This window comes from Nothobranchius furzeri, chromosome 8 (assembly GCF_043380555.1).
Source record: "Nothobranchius furzeri strain GRZ-AD chromosome 8, NfurGRZ-RIMD1, whole genome shotgun sequence".
Lineage (NCBI taxonomy): Eukaryota > Metazoa > Chordata > Actinopteri > Cyprinodontiformes > Nothobranchiidae > Nothobranchius > Nothobranchius furzeri.
The window spans coordinates 70486872-70505028 of NC_091748.1; the positions used below are offsets into that span (position 1 = coordinate 70486872).

General features: G+C 41.1%; 1 protein-coding gene across 1 annotated transcript in view; it reads right to left on the reverse strand.

Moving 5' to 3' along the window:
* Positions 1-658: 658 nt before the first annotated feature.
* Positions 659-18157, reverse strand: part of LOC107392944 (collagen alpha-1(XXIV) chain) — a 127636-nt gene continuing 110137 nt past the window's right edge. The window contains exons 50-60 of the mRNA XM_015971025.3: positions 13380-13433; positions 13238-13300; positions 13024-13077; positions 12864-12899; positions 11323-11358; positions 11058-11084; positions 10416-10481; positions 10120-10291; positions 9906-10015; positions 9486-9716; positions 659-941 (exon numbers count right to left, since the gene is read on the reverse strand). Of these exons, the coding sequence (XP_015826511.3) occupies positions 795-941; positions 9486-9716; positions 9906-10015; positions 10120-10291; positions 10416-10481; positions 11058-11084; positions 11323-11358; positions 12864-12899; positions 13024-13077; positions 13238-13300; positions 13380-13433 (996 nt within the window). The 3' untranslated portion in view covers positions 659-794. The remainder of the gene's footprint in view (positions 942-9485; positions 9717-9905; positions 10016-10119; positions 10292-10415; positions 10482-11057; positions 11085-11322; positions 11359-12863; positions 12900-13023; positions 13078-13237; positions 13301-13379; positions 13434-18157) is intronic.

Below are 18157 nucleotides of genomic sequence, written 5' to 3' on the forward strand. Positions count from 1 at the left end.
ATATAATGTATCAAAACTTGGTTCATAAATTAGAAATGACCAAATTAACATATGTACTCATACAACACAACAAAGCTTGATGTAACCGGTACATACACACAACGTCAATAAGGACTAATTCCATGTTAGCAACTAGTCTAGAAAGCAAATAACCAGGTAGAGGTAGAGCACCATCTGTCAAGAGGTACAAGTCTGACTGGGCAGCACCAACGACCAAGAATAAAAGTAAAAACAAAACAAGATAAAATATTGCTTTAGATGAGATTGTTTTTAAAGCAGTCACAAATTATCCACATGCTATTGCACTTGTAAAAAGCCTTTGATTCAATGGAGGCTTAGCTTGATCCTTCGGGTTGGACCTCTGCCAAGGATGCTGTGTGTGTGTGTGTGTGTGTGTGTGTGTTGGTTTGTGTTTTGGAATTTTGAATAGGCCCTTTGTAAGGCCCTTTCCTGTGGTTAGGAATAAATATGGGTCCATATGCAGTAAACCTAAACACTGCAGAAACGAAGAACAAAAGAAAACTTAAACAACAGTTTATACATTTAAAATATAAAGAAGCGTTCTCCTTAGTTCTCCTCAGGCCTTGTTGGCATGGACGCCCTACAGAGATCGACTTCTTCCACACAGAGGTCTTCCTGCAGCTGAGCATTATTTTACTCTCACAAAGTCCCTCGATGCTTTTTGGTGAACACAACCAACTCTCACAAACAAATACTGTGTCTAGCTGTGTCTTTAGTGTGAAACTCCGTTTTAGCATCTGCAGCATTGAGTGGTTTATGTCAGCAGGTTGGTGTCAAAGAAAGCAGACGGGGCCAATTTCTATGTGCTGCTGACTGTTTAGCTGAGATGCAGGAAACTCATAAATGTCTACAACAGGTAGCTGGAGACTGTCCTGAGTGTGGAAGTAGAAACGAGACTGGTGCCAGCTGCCATCTTGGATCTGGAACAAAACAGATAAGTTAAGTTAAGATAATCCTTTATTAGACCGACAAGTGGGAAATTTGCATTCTCACGGCAGAAAGTGGACAGTACAGGTAAAAAGCAGCAAAAGTTTAAAGTCAATCGAATAAGAACAGTAGATAAAAACTATACCAACAAGCAGTACACTGTAGTACACTGGGTAAAGGTGCAGTTTGTAAGGATATGGTGAGAATTTTTCAGTGAGAAAATCTTAAAAGAGTCTAATGTTTCAGTCTTTTTGAAACATATTTCATATCCAGCTGGCTGTGGGTATTGCCAGTTTTTCTTCTTTCAAAACAAAGAAAGTAGGGACGTAACTACTGTTACTACTACATTTCTACATAATGCACCTTTAAAGCAACCTAGAAATGTAAATGTAAACATGCACGAGTGTGTTGAGAAATGTCAAGGTCTATGTATATGTATATGTATATGTAAACTTCAAACTTGATAAATGTATGTATGTACCCAGGGTATATGTATGTATGTATATATGTCCAGAGTAGATATATAAGTATATACATATATGGTTGGATATATTATATCAGAAAAATTGCACTCATGAAATATTGAAACACTGCACATAAACTAAGTTCATTAAAAATAAATTACATTTGCAGCGGTCTCTAAAACACACAAATGCCTTGTAAGTTATTCACTGAGGACCCTGCTGGAAAAAGCAGAATAGACTGGAATTTAATTTCATGTTTTCATTTATAAAGCCCCTTCCACAACCAAAGCGGATGCCCAAGGAGCTGAACACATCACTAAAATAATATAAAGCCATCAGATAAAATGTGACTTCATCATAAAAACCATCACAGATAATTAAAAGAAAAAACAGACAATAAAATGCAGCAAAGGAACAAGAGGCTTGGCAACAATACAGTGTAGAGTTTGTTATTGCTGGAATGCCTTGACATAAAAGTGGGTCTTCAGGCGAGACCTAAAAACCATCAATGAAGGTGACTGATGCACCACCAGGGACAGCAGTCGCACACTCCGTCCCGCAGTGCTCCATCGTGAGAGCAGGGGTGGGGTGGGGGGGGTTGCACACGTTCCGCAGCTGTTTCTCACCAGTATCAGCTGATGGGGGGCTCTAGTTTCGTTGCGCCATTCATGTCAGCGGACACGGTAGGGGTGGGGGGTGGGGGTGGGGGGTAGTCTTCACACTAGGTGTTAAGGGCTAAGAACAGTGACATTCGTCTTAGCGTCATTCAAATGTAAAACATTTGCAGCCATCCACGAGAGGACATACCCTAAGGCATCCATGAGTATTGATATAGATCCATCACCCCCCCCCCCCCCCACCCCCCACTGACGGGGTAGGTAGAGCTGACAATCGTTGGCATATTGATGAAAGTGCGCACCATACCGTCATGGTTGATCAAAGGTCACTGATAGGTATAGTTGCATAATTGCATAGGCATATTTGGTAATCACCATATGTTGTGTTTTGGTGCTGGTTTAGCTGGTGGTCCTATATGCTGCTCCAGGATGCTGGACCAGCATCCCAGTACCAACACATAACATGCTGGTTACCAACTACGCTTTTTTTCCTAGCCTGGCCAGCCATGCCAATGCATCCTTATGGGAAGCAAAGGACCTGAAAGATGTTTGCGCCGTTGCGAAACGCCATCTTTGAATACAGCTAAAAACCTACAGCCTCGTGTGATACAGTTGTCATTTCTGCCATTTTTGTGATTGGTTGTTTTTGAGCTGGCTTGTCCCCCCCTCATGGTGCTCTCTACCTCCGAGTATCCAGATTCGTCCTCCGTGTAGAAAAGACAAAGGGTGAGTCTGGCAGGCCAGGCTAGGTTTTTCCAGCAGGAGGAAAACAGCTCAGAATTGTATGTTAAGGACGTAGAACGCAACTGAAGTAGAAAGTAGCTTCAGACTTCTGATGGAGTCTTATTTCCTGGTATTTGAACATCTCGCCTCTGATTGGCTAACAGCAACACGACTCTACCATTTACTCCATTTGCTCTGCAACATTGATGTTTTATCTCCAAAAAGAACACAACCCTGAAGGAGTTCTGCCGTGTGGTGGAAATGCTAATGCTAACAGTTAGCTTTTACTAGTCAAGACATGCCCTGCACTCTGCTGGATGCTAAATCAACAACAGCCTTCGCCATCGTGACCCAAGATGGGTGAGTCCATAGATGCTTACAGCGTGACGTAGATCTGTCGGGCTTTCCTAAACTGAGCCTTTTTCCATCTATTTTCTATTAGAAACTGATGCAGGACGTAGAAGATTACTTTCACATTCAGTTGCAACATCTCCTCAGCCTCTGTTGTAGGGTTGTCACGATACTAAAATTTCTAACTCGATTCGATACTTGAAAAAAAAACTCGATACTCGATTTCGATAATATTTAAAAACACCAATTTAATTGAACAAGATTATTCAAAAAATAACATTCCTCAATTTATATTGCAAAAATTAAATGTTAAAGAGCAAGTCACCCCCTACAATAAACTTACTTCACTCCCACTTCATGTTTGAAAAATGCAACAAATGCTGTTGCTTGGCAGACCAAGAGGGCGGAGCCGCTAACAAATACACACACACACACAGGCTCACAATGGCATTATGACATCATAATATACCAGATGGCATCATAGCATACCTCTTAGCCAATAGCGGTGGCAGATTTAAATTCAAATACAGTGCAGAATTTTTCCCTGACGACGGCGCAACACTGACAGTTTTAGGCAGAATATTTGAATTTTAACCAAGATGCACTGAACTGCCAAATTAATGACTACACGTGTGCGCAGCATGATTAGACACTCCTTTATATAGTTTATCAGCAAAAAAATGTGATTTGGGGGTGACTTGCTCTTTAAGAATTAAGTGTATAAAGTGCTTAAACCTTTCAAGTATCAGCATTTTTTTTAAACGTGCATATAAAAACTGGCGAAAGTTAACACTTTAAATCAGGAATTGTCTCACTATATATACACTATTTGCAGAGTGACGTTTTGCTGCTTAAACTCTGTTTAAGGTGCATTTTTGTCATAAGATGTAATGCCATATGTTTTGTTCTGTACTTTTGAACAACTCTGTTGGTCAATAAAGGGAGAAAACAAATTTCTCCACAGTAGGACAAAGGTACATCTACCGGTAATCTTAATAAAAACGGACTGGCGCACGGCAGTGACGTCATTAAAAGCGCTGGTTAATTAGCCGCAGCTAGTCTATTTACGCCTAGAAATCCTAGACCAGCTCCAAACGAACAGGGGAATCATGTTAATTATTCCTAACAAAACCTTTCGACACTGATATATTTTGGTGCAGATAATGTCTTATTTCGAGGCTGCACCATGGGTGCTCGTCCGCACCCGTTATATGGATATACACTGATGGCGATTCGCCAATGGATCTAAATACCCCGGGGAATCCAAGTAGCACCAAAGTTGTCAGCATGAGTAAACAAACGTACTGCATGCTAGAAATTAAGTCCGGGTTGCAATAAACGGGAGTTTCCTTTAAGCGCATAAGCGTGAATATACAACTACGTGTCGGACTTGGTATGCTAATTAAGTTGGGCTGTGAAGCGCCTCCCAAATTCGCTGTTTATGTTTTTGTTTATTTATTTGGCAGACAAAACTTGGATCGGAGACAACTCGCGTGATAAATTCCAATGTAGCCATGCAGCGTCTTCTTCTTCTGTTTGTCTGGGAGGCGGAGGTTGCTTCACGACATCTGGCTGTCGTGCGTGTCGGTGTACTTGAAGAAGGTTGTGTATATGTGAGACTCCATAATATCGATACCACAGGGATGGAATATCTAATTTAGATACCACTTTTAGTATCGATTTATATCTAGGTATTGATTTTTTTGACAACACTACTCTGTTGATCATCATATGCTCTTTAAGACACTCACTTCAGTGCCTGAGCCTAGTGGGATGAGCAGCACATCTGGACTCAGCTGAAAATTGTGATAACTTTTTGAAGTTTTTTCTTGAGAAACCACCAACAGCTAGAGCCTCTCTAGATCATGACTTATTGTATGCTTCCCTGGATCCACCCCTCCTAACAGCTGCACTTGACTTTTTTCACCTGTGTCCTTCCATGATCTCATGATTTCCACGATGAGGCCCTCTGGCTCTCCACGTGGTACTCTCCCAGCCTGGCTTTTCAAAGCAGCCGCTCCAGTTTTAGAACCTCTGCTTCTGACTCTTATTAATGGCAGTCTAAACCTCAGCTCTGTACCCCAGGACCTCAAACACGCAGTGGTGAGACCCCTACTCAAGAAAGCCGGGCTGGATCCGAGTCTTATTATAGGCCAATCTCAAATCTTCCCTTTTGCTCAACTATTCTTGAAAGGGTTTTGTACAATCAGCTATCCTCATTCTTGGCCAACCATAAGATCCTAGAACCCCTCCAGTCTGGATTCAGGGCAAGGCATAGCACAGAGACCGCCTTACTAAAAGTTCTCAACAACGTGTTATTGGCAGCCGATGCTGGGGATACTGTGGTGTTGTTGCTCCTGGATCTAACTGACACTGTGGACCATCAGGTCTTGCTGAACAGACTAGAGCGGTGGGTGGGGTTCTCAGCAACAGCCTTGCATTGGGTGGAATCCTACCTCATGGGTACAACTTTGATGGGCACTTACTCATCGCATGTTGAACAGCTGACATGGGGGTTCCACAGGGCTCTGTTTTGGGACCCCTGTTGTTCTCTAATTATCTGCTCCCATTAAGGCAGATCCTTCAGAAGTACAACGTCAGTTTCCATCTTTATGCTGATGACTGCCAGATTTACCTGTCAGTGAAGAAGGGGCCGCTGAGCTCAGTTTTAGCCCTGGTGGAATGTGTGAACGATGTATATGCTCATAGCTGGCAGCTAACTTCCTGAGTTTCAATGAGAGCAAAACTGAAGCCATACTGTTTTCTCACAACAAATGTCAGCCTGATACTCTGAACCTCTTAGCACTGGCCCCCCTAAAGCAGGACCTGGTCACAGATCTTGGTGTCAAACTTGACTCAGCACTGATGCACAGGTGAACTCAGTGGTGCGGTCTTGCTCTTTTCAACTTCGGCGCTTGTCCAGGATCAAGCCCATGCTCTCTTAAAAATAATTTAGAAATTGTAACATTTGTTCTGTCCAGACTCGACTACTGTAACTCCCTTTATGTCTGTCTAATTGCATCTATACTCTCAAGGCTCCAGATGGTCCAGAATGCCGCAACGAGATTCATCACAGGGATTACAAGATAAGAGAGTATCTCGGCAGTACTGCATGCTCCGCGGTGGTTTCCAGTTAGGCACCGCGTTGAAGTTAAAGCTCTCATGCTCACATATCAGTCTCTGGCAGGGACAGCTCCCCTTACCTTTCATCCCTTTTGGAGAAACATGTCCCCTCAAGATCACTCCGCTCTGCTGCTGATGACCTCCTGGTTGTGCCGAGGCCTAAGCGCAAATGTCGTGGCGACAGAACATTTGCAATTGCGGCCCCCAGGCTGTGAAATTGCCTGTGAAATTAGGCAGGCAACATCCTTGGGGTCTTTTAGAACCAAACTGATACAGCATTACAGATGTCTGACGCCGCCCTAGAAGTATGTTTTACTGTTTTTTTTTAATTTACTTTTAACATCTTGGATTCTTAAACTATTGCTAGTTCTCTTAACTGAATTTAAATAGATTTGTTTATGATAATTTTATATTTGGCATGTTAATTTAATCATTTTATTGATTGTATTTTATGGTGTTCAGCGCTTTGGGCTGCCTTGACTGGTGGTGGGATGGTGCTACATAAATCATTAAATGAATGAATGAATGAATAAATGTTAAACTCAGAGTTACTGATCATTTTAAGAATAATCAGTAAAAAAATGGTTTCTCAGTAAACCAGGGGCCTCATTTATCAAGCTTGCTTACGCACAAAACTGGGTCGGAAAACTGCGTAAGCAACTTTCCACGCAAACTTTGGGATTCATGAAAGAAAACTTAAGAGGAAAATTGTGCGCAACTTTAAGTTTACTAAGGACCTGGCTTACGCACATTTTGGACATGGAGAGCACCTGCAGTGCTGCTGCTGAGAAGGATAAAATTATGAAATCCTGCAGCATTATCACTTGTACTGCTTCGTTTTCACACACACACACACACACACACACACACACACACACACACACACACACACACACACACACACACACACACACACACACACACACACACACACACACACACACACACACACAGCCTGAAGTGCAGAATACGGAATGCAGAATATCAGCAGGGGACAGATTGAGACAGAATGTCATGCGTCTGTGACAGTGTGTGTGTCCTGTCACTGTGACCTGATCATGCGCCCTGGTAGCTTGGACAAGGGAGATCTCTGTTTGGGTGACTAGTTAGCATGTGTGACTTTCACCTGAGAGTATGGTGATCTGCCCTACCACCACTGGGCGTCATGGGCCGGTGTCTTGGCTGCTGCTTGGATCTGTTGCTGCCAGGGCAGATGGCTCCGCTGATGATGTGTCGTTCATTACCTGACCCATCTGAACTCAGCCTATTGTTTCCTCTGGTGTTCACGAGTGTGTGTGTGTGTGTGTGTGTGTGTGTGTGTGTGTGTGTGTGTGTGTGTGTGTGTGTGTGTGTGTGTGTGTGTGTGTGTGTGTGTGTGTGTGTGTGTGTGTGTGTGTGTGTGTGTGTGTGTGTGTGTGTGTGCATGGACGAGTGTGCGGGTGATTGTATGTCCACTTTGGAAGTTGGGTGCGGGAGGGGAACGTAATTGTTAATTGTTTTATGCTTGGGGAGGGGGGCTGGGATGGGAATATGGGATCTATGGGGCCATTTTAATCTGTAAAGCACTTTGAGTTGCATTTTTTGTATGAAAAGTGCTATATAAATAAAGTTGATTTGATTTGATTTGATCAAATCCTGATTGGACCATTTTTTTATATCCGCCACAGATCTCTCTGAAGAATTCACAACATTGACGGCTTCAGCAACGCTGTGCCACTCCGTGGATTTTCTCTTATTTGATTTGCAAAAGCACTTCCTTTCATTTCTCCACCTCACCCACAGGTACCTCAATTTTTGCTTCAGTGAAATTGCGCTTCCTTGATCTACAGTCGCCATTGTCATTGGTGGAGCGCTGCAACAGCCGGCTTATGTATATGCATGAGCTCCACAAGGCACTTTGCATTGACTATTTATGGCAGTAAGTGGGCGTGGTGAGGGCGGGATGTGACTAAAAGCAGCTGAGAAACTTTCTCGTTAGTCTCAGATTCATGAAGTGGAGATTACGTGCAGCTGTGCGTACTCCATGTTTGATAGATCACAAACCTACTTGGCATAAGTACATTATTTTTGCTGAGCTTAAGTACGGTTTTAGTAAGGATTCTATGCAATGTTTGATAAATGAGACCCCAGGTCTTCAAAAAAGAAGAATGTGATTCAATTGGTTCATTGTGGAAATATTTGCTACGTACTCAATATCTAATTTATTTTAAAAAGCCACCAACTGTAGGTGAACCTATGGAGGGACTAAGACAAAGGAAATCTAAGAATGAATGCTCCATCTTGCTCATTACCTGGTAGGGATGAGTACCGAATTCGGTACTTTTTAAGGTACCGACCGAATTCCATAGTACCGACCGAACACCGATTCACGTCATTTCAAACGGTGCCTCGTTTCGGTACTGCCAAGACAGTTGCGCATGCGCAAGAGCGTTATGTCGCCGGTCCCTGCGAGCCCGTTGTAAACAGAGCAGCATGGTAGAAAGAACGCACGCTAAAGCTTGGGTCCACTTCACTAAATGTGATGGGTAACTGGGTGATGAAACTAGCGACAGACAACGATCTAAGTGAGACATCCTCATCTTAATCTGCTCCAGTAGGTAAATAAAATGTTTAAGATAACGTTACCTTGATTTGTTAGCTTCCGTTTCGCTAATGGTGCGTTCGCTTTCTCCTCGGAACTCCGAATTTCCGACTAGAAGAACATGAACGCGCTCTAAAGTTTGGCTTTACTTTACTAAATGCGACGGGTGAATGGGTGAAGGTAAAACCAGCGACAACGATCTAAGTTTGAGGCATCATCGTTTTAATCTGCTCCAGCAGCTAAATAAACTGTTAAAGATAACGTTAACTTGATATGTTAGCTTCCATTGCCACCGTTGTTACCAGCTAATGGTGCGTTCGCTTTCTCCTCGGAAATTCTAACTTCCCAGTAGGAAAAATCAAATGAAAAAGGACGGCAAAAGGAATGAAGATACACAGTAAATTTAGTTCACAGTAAAGATGTTTGCTTCAGTTTAATTATCAGCTTATAAAACTACAAGGACGATGTTAAAATACAAACTTGTATGTTATTTATCGTGATATTTATCATATATGGTTATATATTGAGAAAAATATATATTTAATTATAAAAGAGAATTAAAATAATAAACACTCAAAAGTATCGAAAATTGGTACCGTTAAGTACCGGTATCGACTCGTAGGTACCGGGAATTAGTACCGGATCGATTCAAATGTCAAAGGTACCCATCCCTATTACCTGGCACTCATCTTGTATCACATGTGGTTCCAGTAGTGTGCCTTTCTCAAACATCTGTTTGTTCCAGCCTCTGAAGCGGATCCTGGGGTTCTCTCTCTGTGTGGGTCCAGTGGGGGTGTTTTTGATGCTGCTGGGTGGATCACCAAGGCAGTGGAATGTGATGCTTTGGCTTGCTTCGGAGCTCAGTAAGTGGAGAAACTTCATTTGGACTTTCCCAACACCAAACTCCGGCTGTTGGAGAGGACGCAAACAGCGTGTGCTAAGATCACTGTCTTATCAGAACCACATGGGAATAGTTCCTCAATGGAAAACATAGTTTGTTGTTCGCCATGCAAGAAAAAACTCTAAATTGATCTAAATATGAGATTTTTTCTTTTACAGATGAATTTTTCATTTGTTATTTTGTTTCTTCATTGATACCTTATGAGAGGCCACCGGATGTAAGCAAGTCTGTCCACCTGCAGTAAAGTTGCAGAACACCTTAAAGGCATCAGATGTGCAACCCAGGTTTGGATCAACCCAGAACCAATCTGAAAGCCCCCCAGTCACATAAAGAGAACAAAGTGAGAAAGAGTCGTCTCATTTAAATGCACTAAAACGCAAAAACAAAATCCTTCCATCCACAAACACATACCATCTTTGAGGTGTAGGCGCTGACAGTCCAGAAGGTCTTTACAGACACGAGCAGGGTTGTCCCTTGTACCCAGAGGCTTTCTGATGCTCTCCATTACACTGCTCAGGTAATGAAGGGTCTTCAGTATCTCTGTATTCTGGTCTGGTTGGATGATTTCTGTGTTCTGATAACTCTAAATATGATCGAGAACAACGTAAGTGTCAAAAAAACGACATTTCAACAGGTGACCTTTAATCCGTGCACCAGCAAATCTGTGTACTGATGATTCATCCATCCCTCTTTGTCACATGCTTTACCTCGGCTCCGATGGCTGCATTGGAGTCAGACTGACTGTAAATCGCTGAGCCATCATAAACGCGCCTCTGTAGATTAAACGTCAGCACGGTTAGTTGACTCAAGACAACAGCAGATTCAGTTAGCTATAATAAACAGAGCCGTCTATTGTAGGCTTTTCCTGAATAATAGAAGAAATCAAAACACAACGTGTTTGCAGAAAAAACTTCTACAGTCAGAAAATCATTTAATACTAGAGATAAACAACGTAATAAACCTTCCATCAACAAATGATCCCATTCCAAACTCTCACATTCCCACTCTCAATATAAACACCGGCTATCATTTAGACGTCTATGGTTTGTTCCAAAGAAAAATAGATCAGGCAGCAGAGTGCTACACCATAACTGAGCACAAACGAGGGAACAATGCCACAAAAGGTTTACCCGTTTTCTCTCATATCTTCACAGAACACTAAGCATTTTCACACATTTTCTTAGATCAGTACGTTGAAGACATGGACGGTGCCCATTTCAGAATAAAGGAAAGGTGTATCATGATTTCTCAATTTCCTTCCTCTTTGCGGTACACGTCGTCAACAATCAAGATGTCTACCATCAATTGGATCCTGTCTACCTCTTTACATGACTAATGCAAACACTCACTGTTGGACCAGGAGCACCAGGAGGTCCCTAAAAAAGGAGGACAGGAAAAACAAGCAATAAGTTAAAAGCTGGTTTACTTTCTGTACTGAGCTGTTGCGTTTATGTTAAGATGTTCTCTGAACTTCACCATTACACAGAGACACTCTTGTATCGGACATATTAATTTATTGTAATGCCAGCAGTGTAAAATAGGCTTTATTACTTTGAATACAGAACTCAACATGAAAACATTCTACTAAAACGTGATGCTGAAGTAAACACTCACTCTGGGCCCTGGACTTCCTGTCGGTCCTCGAGGCCCCTGAAACAAAATAATATATATATAAAAAGTTAAAGGTGCATTAAGTAAGAATGAAAGTCTGTAGTCAAATTGCAGTTCATGTTTCTGAACAAAGAGCGACGTTCTCACTCCCATTGCGTGCTTTTCATAGCAAGCCATGGACCAGCACCAGTTTATTCTAGATGACGAGCGAAGATGTGTCATACACAAAAAGCTGATCAGTAGATAAATACCTTTCACTGTAACATCGAGTTGTTGGTAATTGAAAAAGTAGCTTGAGATGTCTTTAGAGCCGACTATTTGTCTCTAACTCACCATTAGCATTGTTAGCTCAACGTTAGTCTAGCCTGCTTAATCTGATATTAGATTAAAACAAAAAGATGTTGTGGCTTCTTAGGGATACAAGAAATAACTTCTGGGTCACTCCTGTTTCTTCAAAGTTCAGCTCTGTGTCATGCAAAATTCATTTTGTTGAAAAGCTTTGTAAAACAAGGTTTGCATTAAAGTGACAGTGTGTAGTTTCCCTGGCAATATGAGGCAGTACATACCTAAATCACTGCAAGCAAGCATTATTTTTGTGTTCAAATAAGACCTTTCCAACGGATGGCCTTTAGGGTCAAAAATCCCTGGGAGTGCAACCTCCAGCAAAATAACCAGAACATCAGACTCCCTTTCATCACTGGCAGCGAGTGAAGAGGAAAATGTGTAAAACAGCAATATTTAGTATTGGTGAAAGTTTTGTAACCATTTGTTACAAATCAGTAAATGTATTTTGTCCTCACAGACTTCCGTAGAAGGAAACATGGCGGCAAATATGGCGTCGCCCAGAGACTTAGACCCGACATTTATGAAACATTTACTACAACATTCTGATGGATATTTCCAGAGATTAATGGTAAAAACTATACAATGCCACTTTAACTGCTGTGAAATTTAGTGATGTGACCCATTTAAAGCAATAGATTTTAGTCACGGCTACGTAGGCCTAGCCGTTAGCTCATCACTCCTGTCGGATCTAAAACATTTTTTTTCTGAATTGAGGTTGTTCAGGACGCTGGCCGCATTTGGTATGATGTTATTGATTCAGGCCCAACTAAGTATTAAGCTAAAGATCAAATTAAAACCTGGTAATGCTGGTGAAGGTTCTCAGTCATCCAGGTCATGGTAATCCAAAGGGGTTTGAATGAAGGCAACTGAACTTCTTTGGTTTCTTGAAGACATTTTGCTTCTCATCCGAGCTCATCAGACACCTACAGTTTACAAGCGTGGCGCTCCCATATTCCAGTCAGAATTGACTAAGCTCCTCGGATGAGAAGCGAAACGTCTTGAAGAAACAAAAGAAGTCCAGTTGTCTTCATTCAAACCCCTTTAAAATGTGTACAGACGTGTGAAATCCTCTGTGTTCACTTCTCCTGCAGTGTTTGCTTATGTAGCTTATGAATTAATATCCCTAATTTTACATCTGCATTAAGAAACCAGATATCCAAAAACATATCAGTATGTGAACAGTCGGATGGGAATCTCACCATTTCTCCGTAACTTCCTTTTGGACCCCTTGATCCCTATAAGAAAATACATCAGCACAAGTCAGATGCAAAATAAGTTTTTGAAAAGTCTAAAAAGGTCAAAGATCATTGAGATGCAATTTCTTTTATGTAATTAAAACACTTGTAAAGGGAAACTCACAGGTTTTCCGACTGGACCGATCATTCCTTCAGGTCCTACAGGTCCAGTGAATCCCTGACAGTTAATGAGGTTGTGTGTCAGTTCTCAAAGTAAAACCAGCATCATCAATATTTTGTTTTTATTCCCATAAGCATTGAGAGGAAAATAACTCAGGTTTAACCTGAAGGCCTAAAACTAATGAACTTTAAGTATTAAGCTCCAATGAAAGACTTACCAGAGAGCCCACAGGTCCTTTAGGGCCAGGGATGCCTCTGAATCCCAACTCACCATTTGGTCCCTGTTTACAGATACTGGAAATTAATATTCTGTCACAATTTGCCATTTTTACAAACAAAAATTCTGTTCCAGTGTCCTACCTTTGGCCCTTGAAAGCCTTGTAAACCAACCATTCCCAAATCACCAGCTTCACCCTATAAAACAAGATTATTGTTACTACAAAATATGCTTACAAGGCACATTTTGTGTGTGTGTGTGTGTGTGTGTGTGTGTGTGTGTGTGTGTGTGTGTGTAAGTGTGTGTATACATATTCACATTAAAGGTGCAATATGTAAGAATGAAGTAAGAATGACATCTTGTGGTCAAAATGGGTTACTGCAACTATTTAAAAAAAAAACAAAGTTACTACTGCTGTTCCGTGAGTTTCATGGCTGTTGCCAGTTACGGATCAGCACCAGAAGATTCTAGAGGACAAGTAAAGACGAGTCATATTCAGTAAGTTGATGAGTAGATAAATAGATTGTTTTATCTGGTCTTAGCACTGTTAGGTGTTTTACGGTAGGAAGCACTTACAACACTTATTTCGGTAGTTTGTCTCCATCATTTCAGGAATTGTCTTATTTGCCGTCTTGCTGTTGCCGTTATAGTTTTGAATGACTCATTAAAGGGGGTAAAACGCAGCTATTGACTTAATATTCACTTCTCACATACATTTCAGTGAAATATGGAGTTGTTGGTAATTGAAAAAGTAGCTTGAAGTATTTTTAGAGCCTAATATTTGCTTCTAATTCAATGTTAGAAATGCTAGCTCAACGTTAGCCTCAAGGCTGCTTTTCCCAATATTAGAGTAAAACAAAAAGATGCCGTTGCCTTTCAGGGGTACAAGAAATAACTTCTGGGTCGTTCCAGCTTACGAATTCCTTCGGTGTGTTTAGATGCACATCAGAAAACTAAAGAATTACCCTAAAAAGACTCACTGTTTCAATTTTTTTTATTGCATGTAAATGTTTTAGTTGGGCTGAAGGCGAACTGGTTCTAATCAAGCAGAAGCACAGAGATAATGCGGTAGTAATCTGATTACATTCTGCATGTAAACGGTTAGGGTTGGGCATCGTTTGATTTTGAATGATTCCGATTCCAATTCCTTGTTTCGATTCCAGTTCCTATAGATTCCTGATTCCGATTCTTTCAAGACAGGACATGCTTTACATGAGCCAGCTAACCACAGGTCCGACTTGATGAAATAATCTTAACTTCAACATGAGTTTTAATTCTATGAACAATAACATCACCTTCATTTAGACAAAAACATTTTTTGGAAAAAAAAAGAAAGAAAAAGACTTGCGGCACAACCAGTGTGTTTGTTTCTGACCACAACCAAAGTCTGGAAGAAGCCTCTGGGATGAGAGGCTAAATGTCTCCAACATATCCAGAAACGTCCAGCTGTTTTCAGCCAAAACTCTCAGGATGATCATGTCCAGGATGACTGAGAACTACACCTCCATGCTGCAGCAGCATTCAGTCAGATCAGAAAGTGAAACCTAAATGTAGCTGCTGTCAGTAACAATCTAACAGATTTTGAACATTAAAACTCTCAACAGAACTAGTTCAGAAAGGAAATTAAACTGTTTACAGCTTTGTGAGTGATTTATTACTATTATTAAAATTATTTATTGTGGCAGAAGCTGGTGTGGTCCACCACAGAGAAGCTGCTCTAGCATGATGACTTTAAATATTCTACAGGTTATTGTTCAGCCTTCTGACGCTCACGCTCACGAGTGTTGGAGCGTGGCTGCGTCTGACTGCTGACGCTCCGTGTGTGTTTTTATTTCTGCAGTGAGACAAACTCACCTCACACCGTCCAGAGTTTCTTTGAAGCTTCTATTAAATCCACCGTGTTGACGTATTTTAACAAGTTTCCCCTACGCTGCAGGAATTAAAGTTTACATTATGGAGTAAAAGTTCGGCAGACGCGGTTGTTTATATATGGGTGGGGGACTCAGTGCTGCACACAGACAGCTGGTATGATCAGCTCTGAAAAGCGTTGGTCAGAATTTGCAGATCACGTTTATTTTTCACGGAGATCGGCCGCGGATTTCTCTTTGAACAAGTCCGGGAAAAATGAACAGTTGAAACCGGTTTCAATCGATGCTCGATGCCCAACCCTATAAACGGGTCAGTCGAACTAAACGAGTTGGACACTCGTGTTCTGGAAGTGACGAGATCGCGGAAGCGGTCTTCTGACATCGTCACAAAGCAACACGCGTAACACCATAAAACAGGACAGAACCTGCGCTGCAGCGTTGTTCATTCCTTTAGCCATTGTGCATATCCTGTTTCAATTCTGTCTGCTTTACTCCCGCCAGCCTCTGTTTACTACTTGTGTTGCTTTAAGCTAACCGGAAGAATGCATTTACATGAAAAGGGGGCATGTCACCACCTACTGTACTAGAGTGGAACAAACTTTATTAGAGGCCGGTTTTCCAATGCGCATGTAAACTACGACGACTCCCAGCTCATTACAATAAGATCGACCCGGATGGACTTAGATGTCGGTCAGTGCGCATGTAACCGCACTGAGTCTAACCTTCCTTCCAACATGACTGATACATTAGACTGTTTTGTGATTATTTCACTGTAAAAATTTTTACTTATTGCACCTTTAAACTTTTAACTTCATATTTGCTCCACAAACAAAATCATTCTTGCATAGTCTAGAGAGGAATGTCTGCGTCCGGTTGGGCATGTGAGGATTGTCTGTCGTCCAGGTGTGCAGACAGATGTGTTTGCACAGCCAGACTTTCATAATCTTTAGACAGCTCCATTTCAAAATCACTGTCCCTGGCAGGAAATCTGCAATCACAGAAAAGTGTAAAGTGATCCTGCCCAGGGGTTCGACTCTCTTTTCTGTTTCTGTGGCGAAAAGTAGTAGAAAGAGGGCAGAGCAGGGGATTGAATGTTCTTTTTTTAATTTATTTTAATTTTTTTGTCTTTTTGGAGTTACATAAGGAACATGGAGCACCACTTTGTTCAGGATGTTAAAGCGAGTTGCTGTTACGTAACTCTTGCTGAATGCTTCCATTCCAGGTTTCGCCCAAATAATTTGTTGCTCGGACACACGCAGCTTAACCAAACACAGATCAGTTACATGGATCCCTGAAGCTATTTTTGAGGAGGCATTAGAAAAACACAGAGGCTTGGAATCCTGCTTTAGCGGGAACATTCCAGGAATGGTGTCAGTTTAACCAGGTCGGTGTGGCATGGCGTGTGTTTAGATTAGATTTTTCTTGTGTTTGCTTTTAAGCTTCTGTCCTGAACTTAGTCAGGATTTATATTTCCTTCTATCCCTGCATCCCATTCACTTTTCATTCTACACCTTGATTAGTTTCACTTATTGTCAAATTTAAAAGTTTTCCAGCCCCACTTTGTCTTGCTTCCCACTCCAGGCTCATGGTCAGTGACTAGATTATTTTCTCCACTTTTTAATTTCTAAATTTATTTCTCAGAATATTTTTGTTGGCTGTTTTTAAAACTCTTTGTAGACTGCTGTCACACATTTGCATCAAATCTATTCTGCCCTTAAAAGTTTCCAAACAGAAGATTAGTAACTTCATCAGGAACCTGCCATATACACTCCTATACATGTCTACTGCCCTCTGGTGGATCATCAAGAAATGGCAAGGGTCAATTTTATTTCTTTTCATTGATTTTGGCTGTATGAAGGTGGTATAGAAACATTAGCAAATAAACAGTTTATTTTAAAACCATTTATATTGTTTTTAATGTTATTATTTAATATTTAAGGCTTTTAAGGTATAATGCCAGCTTTATATAATACTTATTTTATTTAAAATACGTCCTTCATGAAATTCCTATCATGCAGATTGTTTTAAATTCAGAATTTATCAGTACACATCTCATACAAAGTAGTTATATTAATAACTTTAATACTTTAACAGATGAAAAAAATATGTACTGAAGACAATGCATCTGGACAACCATCTATCCAACCATCCAGCATCGATGCCCTCTTATCCTTGTAGGGTGACGGAGGGCTGGTGCTTATCTTCAGCAGTCATTAGGTAAGCAGGCCAGGTAAATGCTGGACAGGTAGCCAGTCCATCACAGGGCTACACAGAAACAAACATGCATGTACACACTCACACCTAAGGACAACTGTGAGACCAGTCAACATGACAGTCATGTTTTTGGACCATGGGAGGAAGCTGGAATACCTGGAGAGAGCCCATGCACAATAAGGACATGCAACCCCCATGCAACATGACCTCAGGTTCGGATTAGAACCCAGGACCTTCTCACTGCAAGGCAGCATTGTAAACAACTGCACCACTGACCAGTGCATCTGGATACTCATTCAAGAACACAATAGCAACAAAATGATGGTCTAAAATTAGATCTCAGGCTTTCTTCTAAAGAGAAATGGTGGAATCATAGTTGTTCAGTTAAAATTTTGAAAATATGGTTGTGTGCTATCTCATGCTGCTTTACAAAATCATATAATTAAGATAATTAAAAATGCAAAAGTCCATTTATGTCAGTAATTCTACTTAGACTGAGAGACCATCTAAAGCAGGGCTCCTCAACTACATTTGTTCAAGGGCCGGAGTTTTTTTTTCTTCCAGCAGACACCGCGAGGGCCAGATGCTCTTCTAAAATAAAATTCAAGTATTATTGTACCTTAATTTATAAATATTAATTTTCCATCTTAACTGTTTTGATTGTAGCGTTAGTTGTGTTTGGAGAACATAAACAATCATTGATATTTGAGACATAAATTTTGCAGCTAAACTTAATTGGGGGGCGACCTAAAGGCTCAAGAACCCTCTGCAAGTGTTTTAGATTCATTAGCTGATCCGAGTGTGACACTTTCTAAAATATTGAACCTTTTCAAAATATT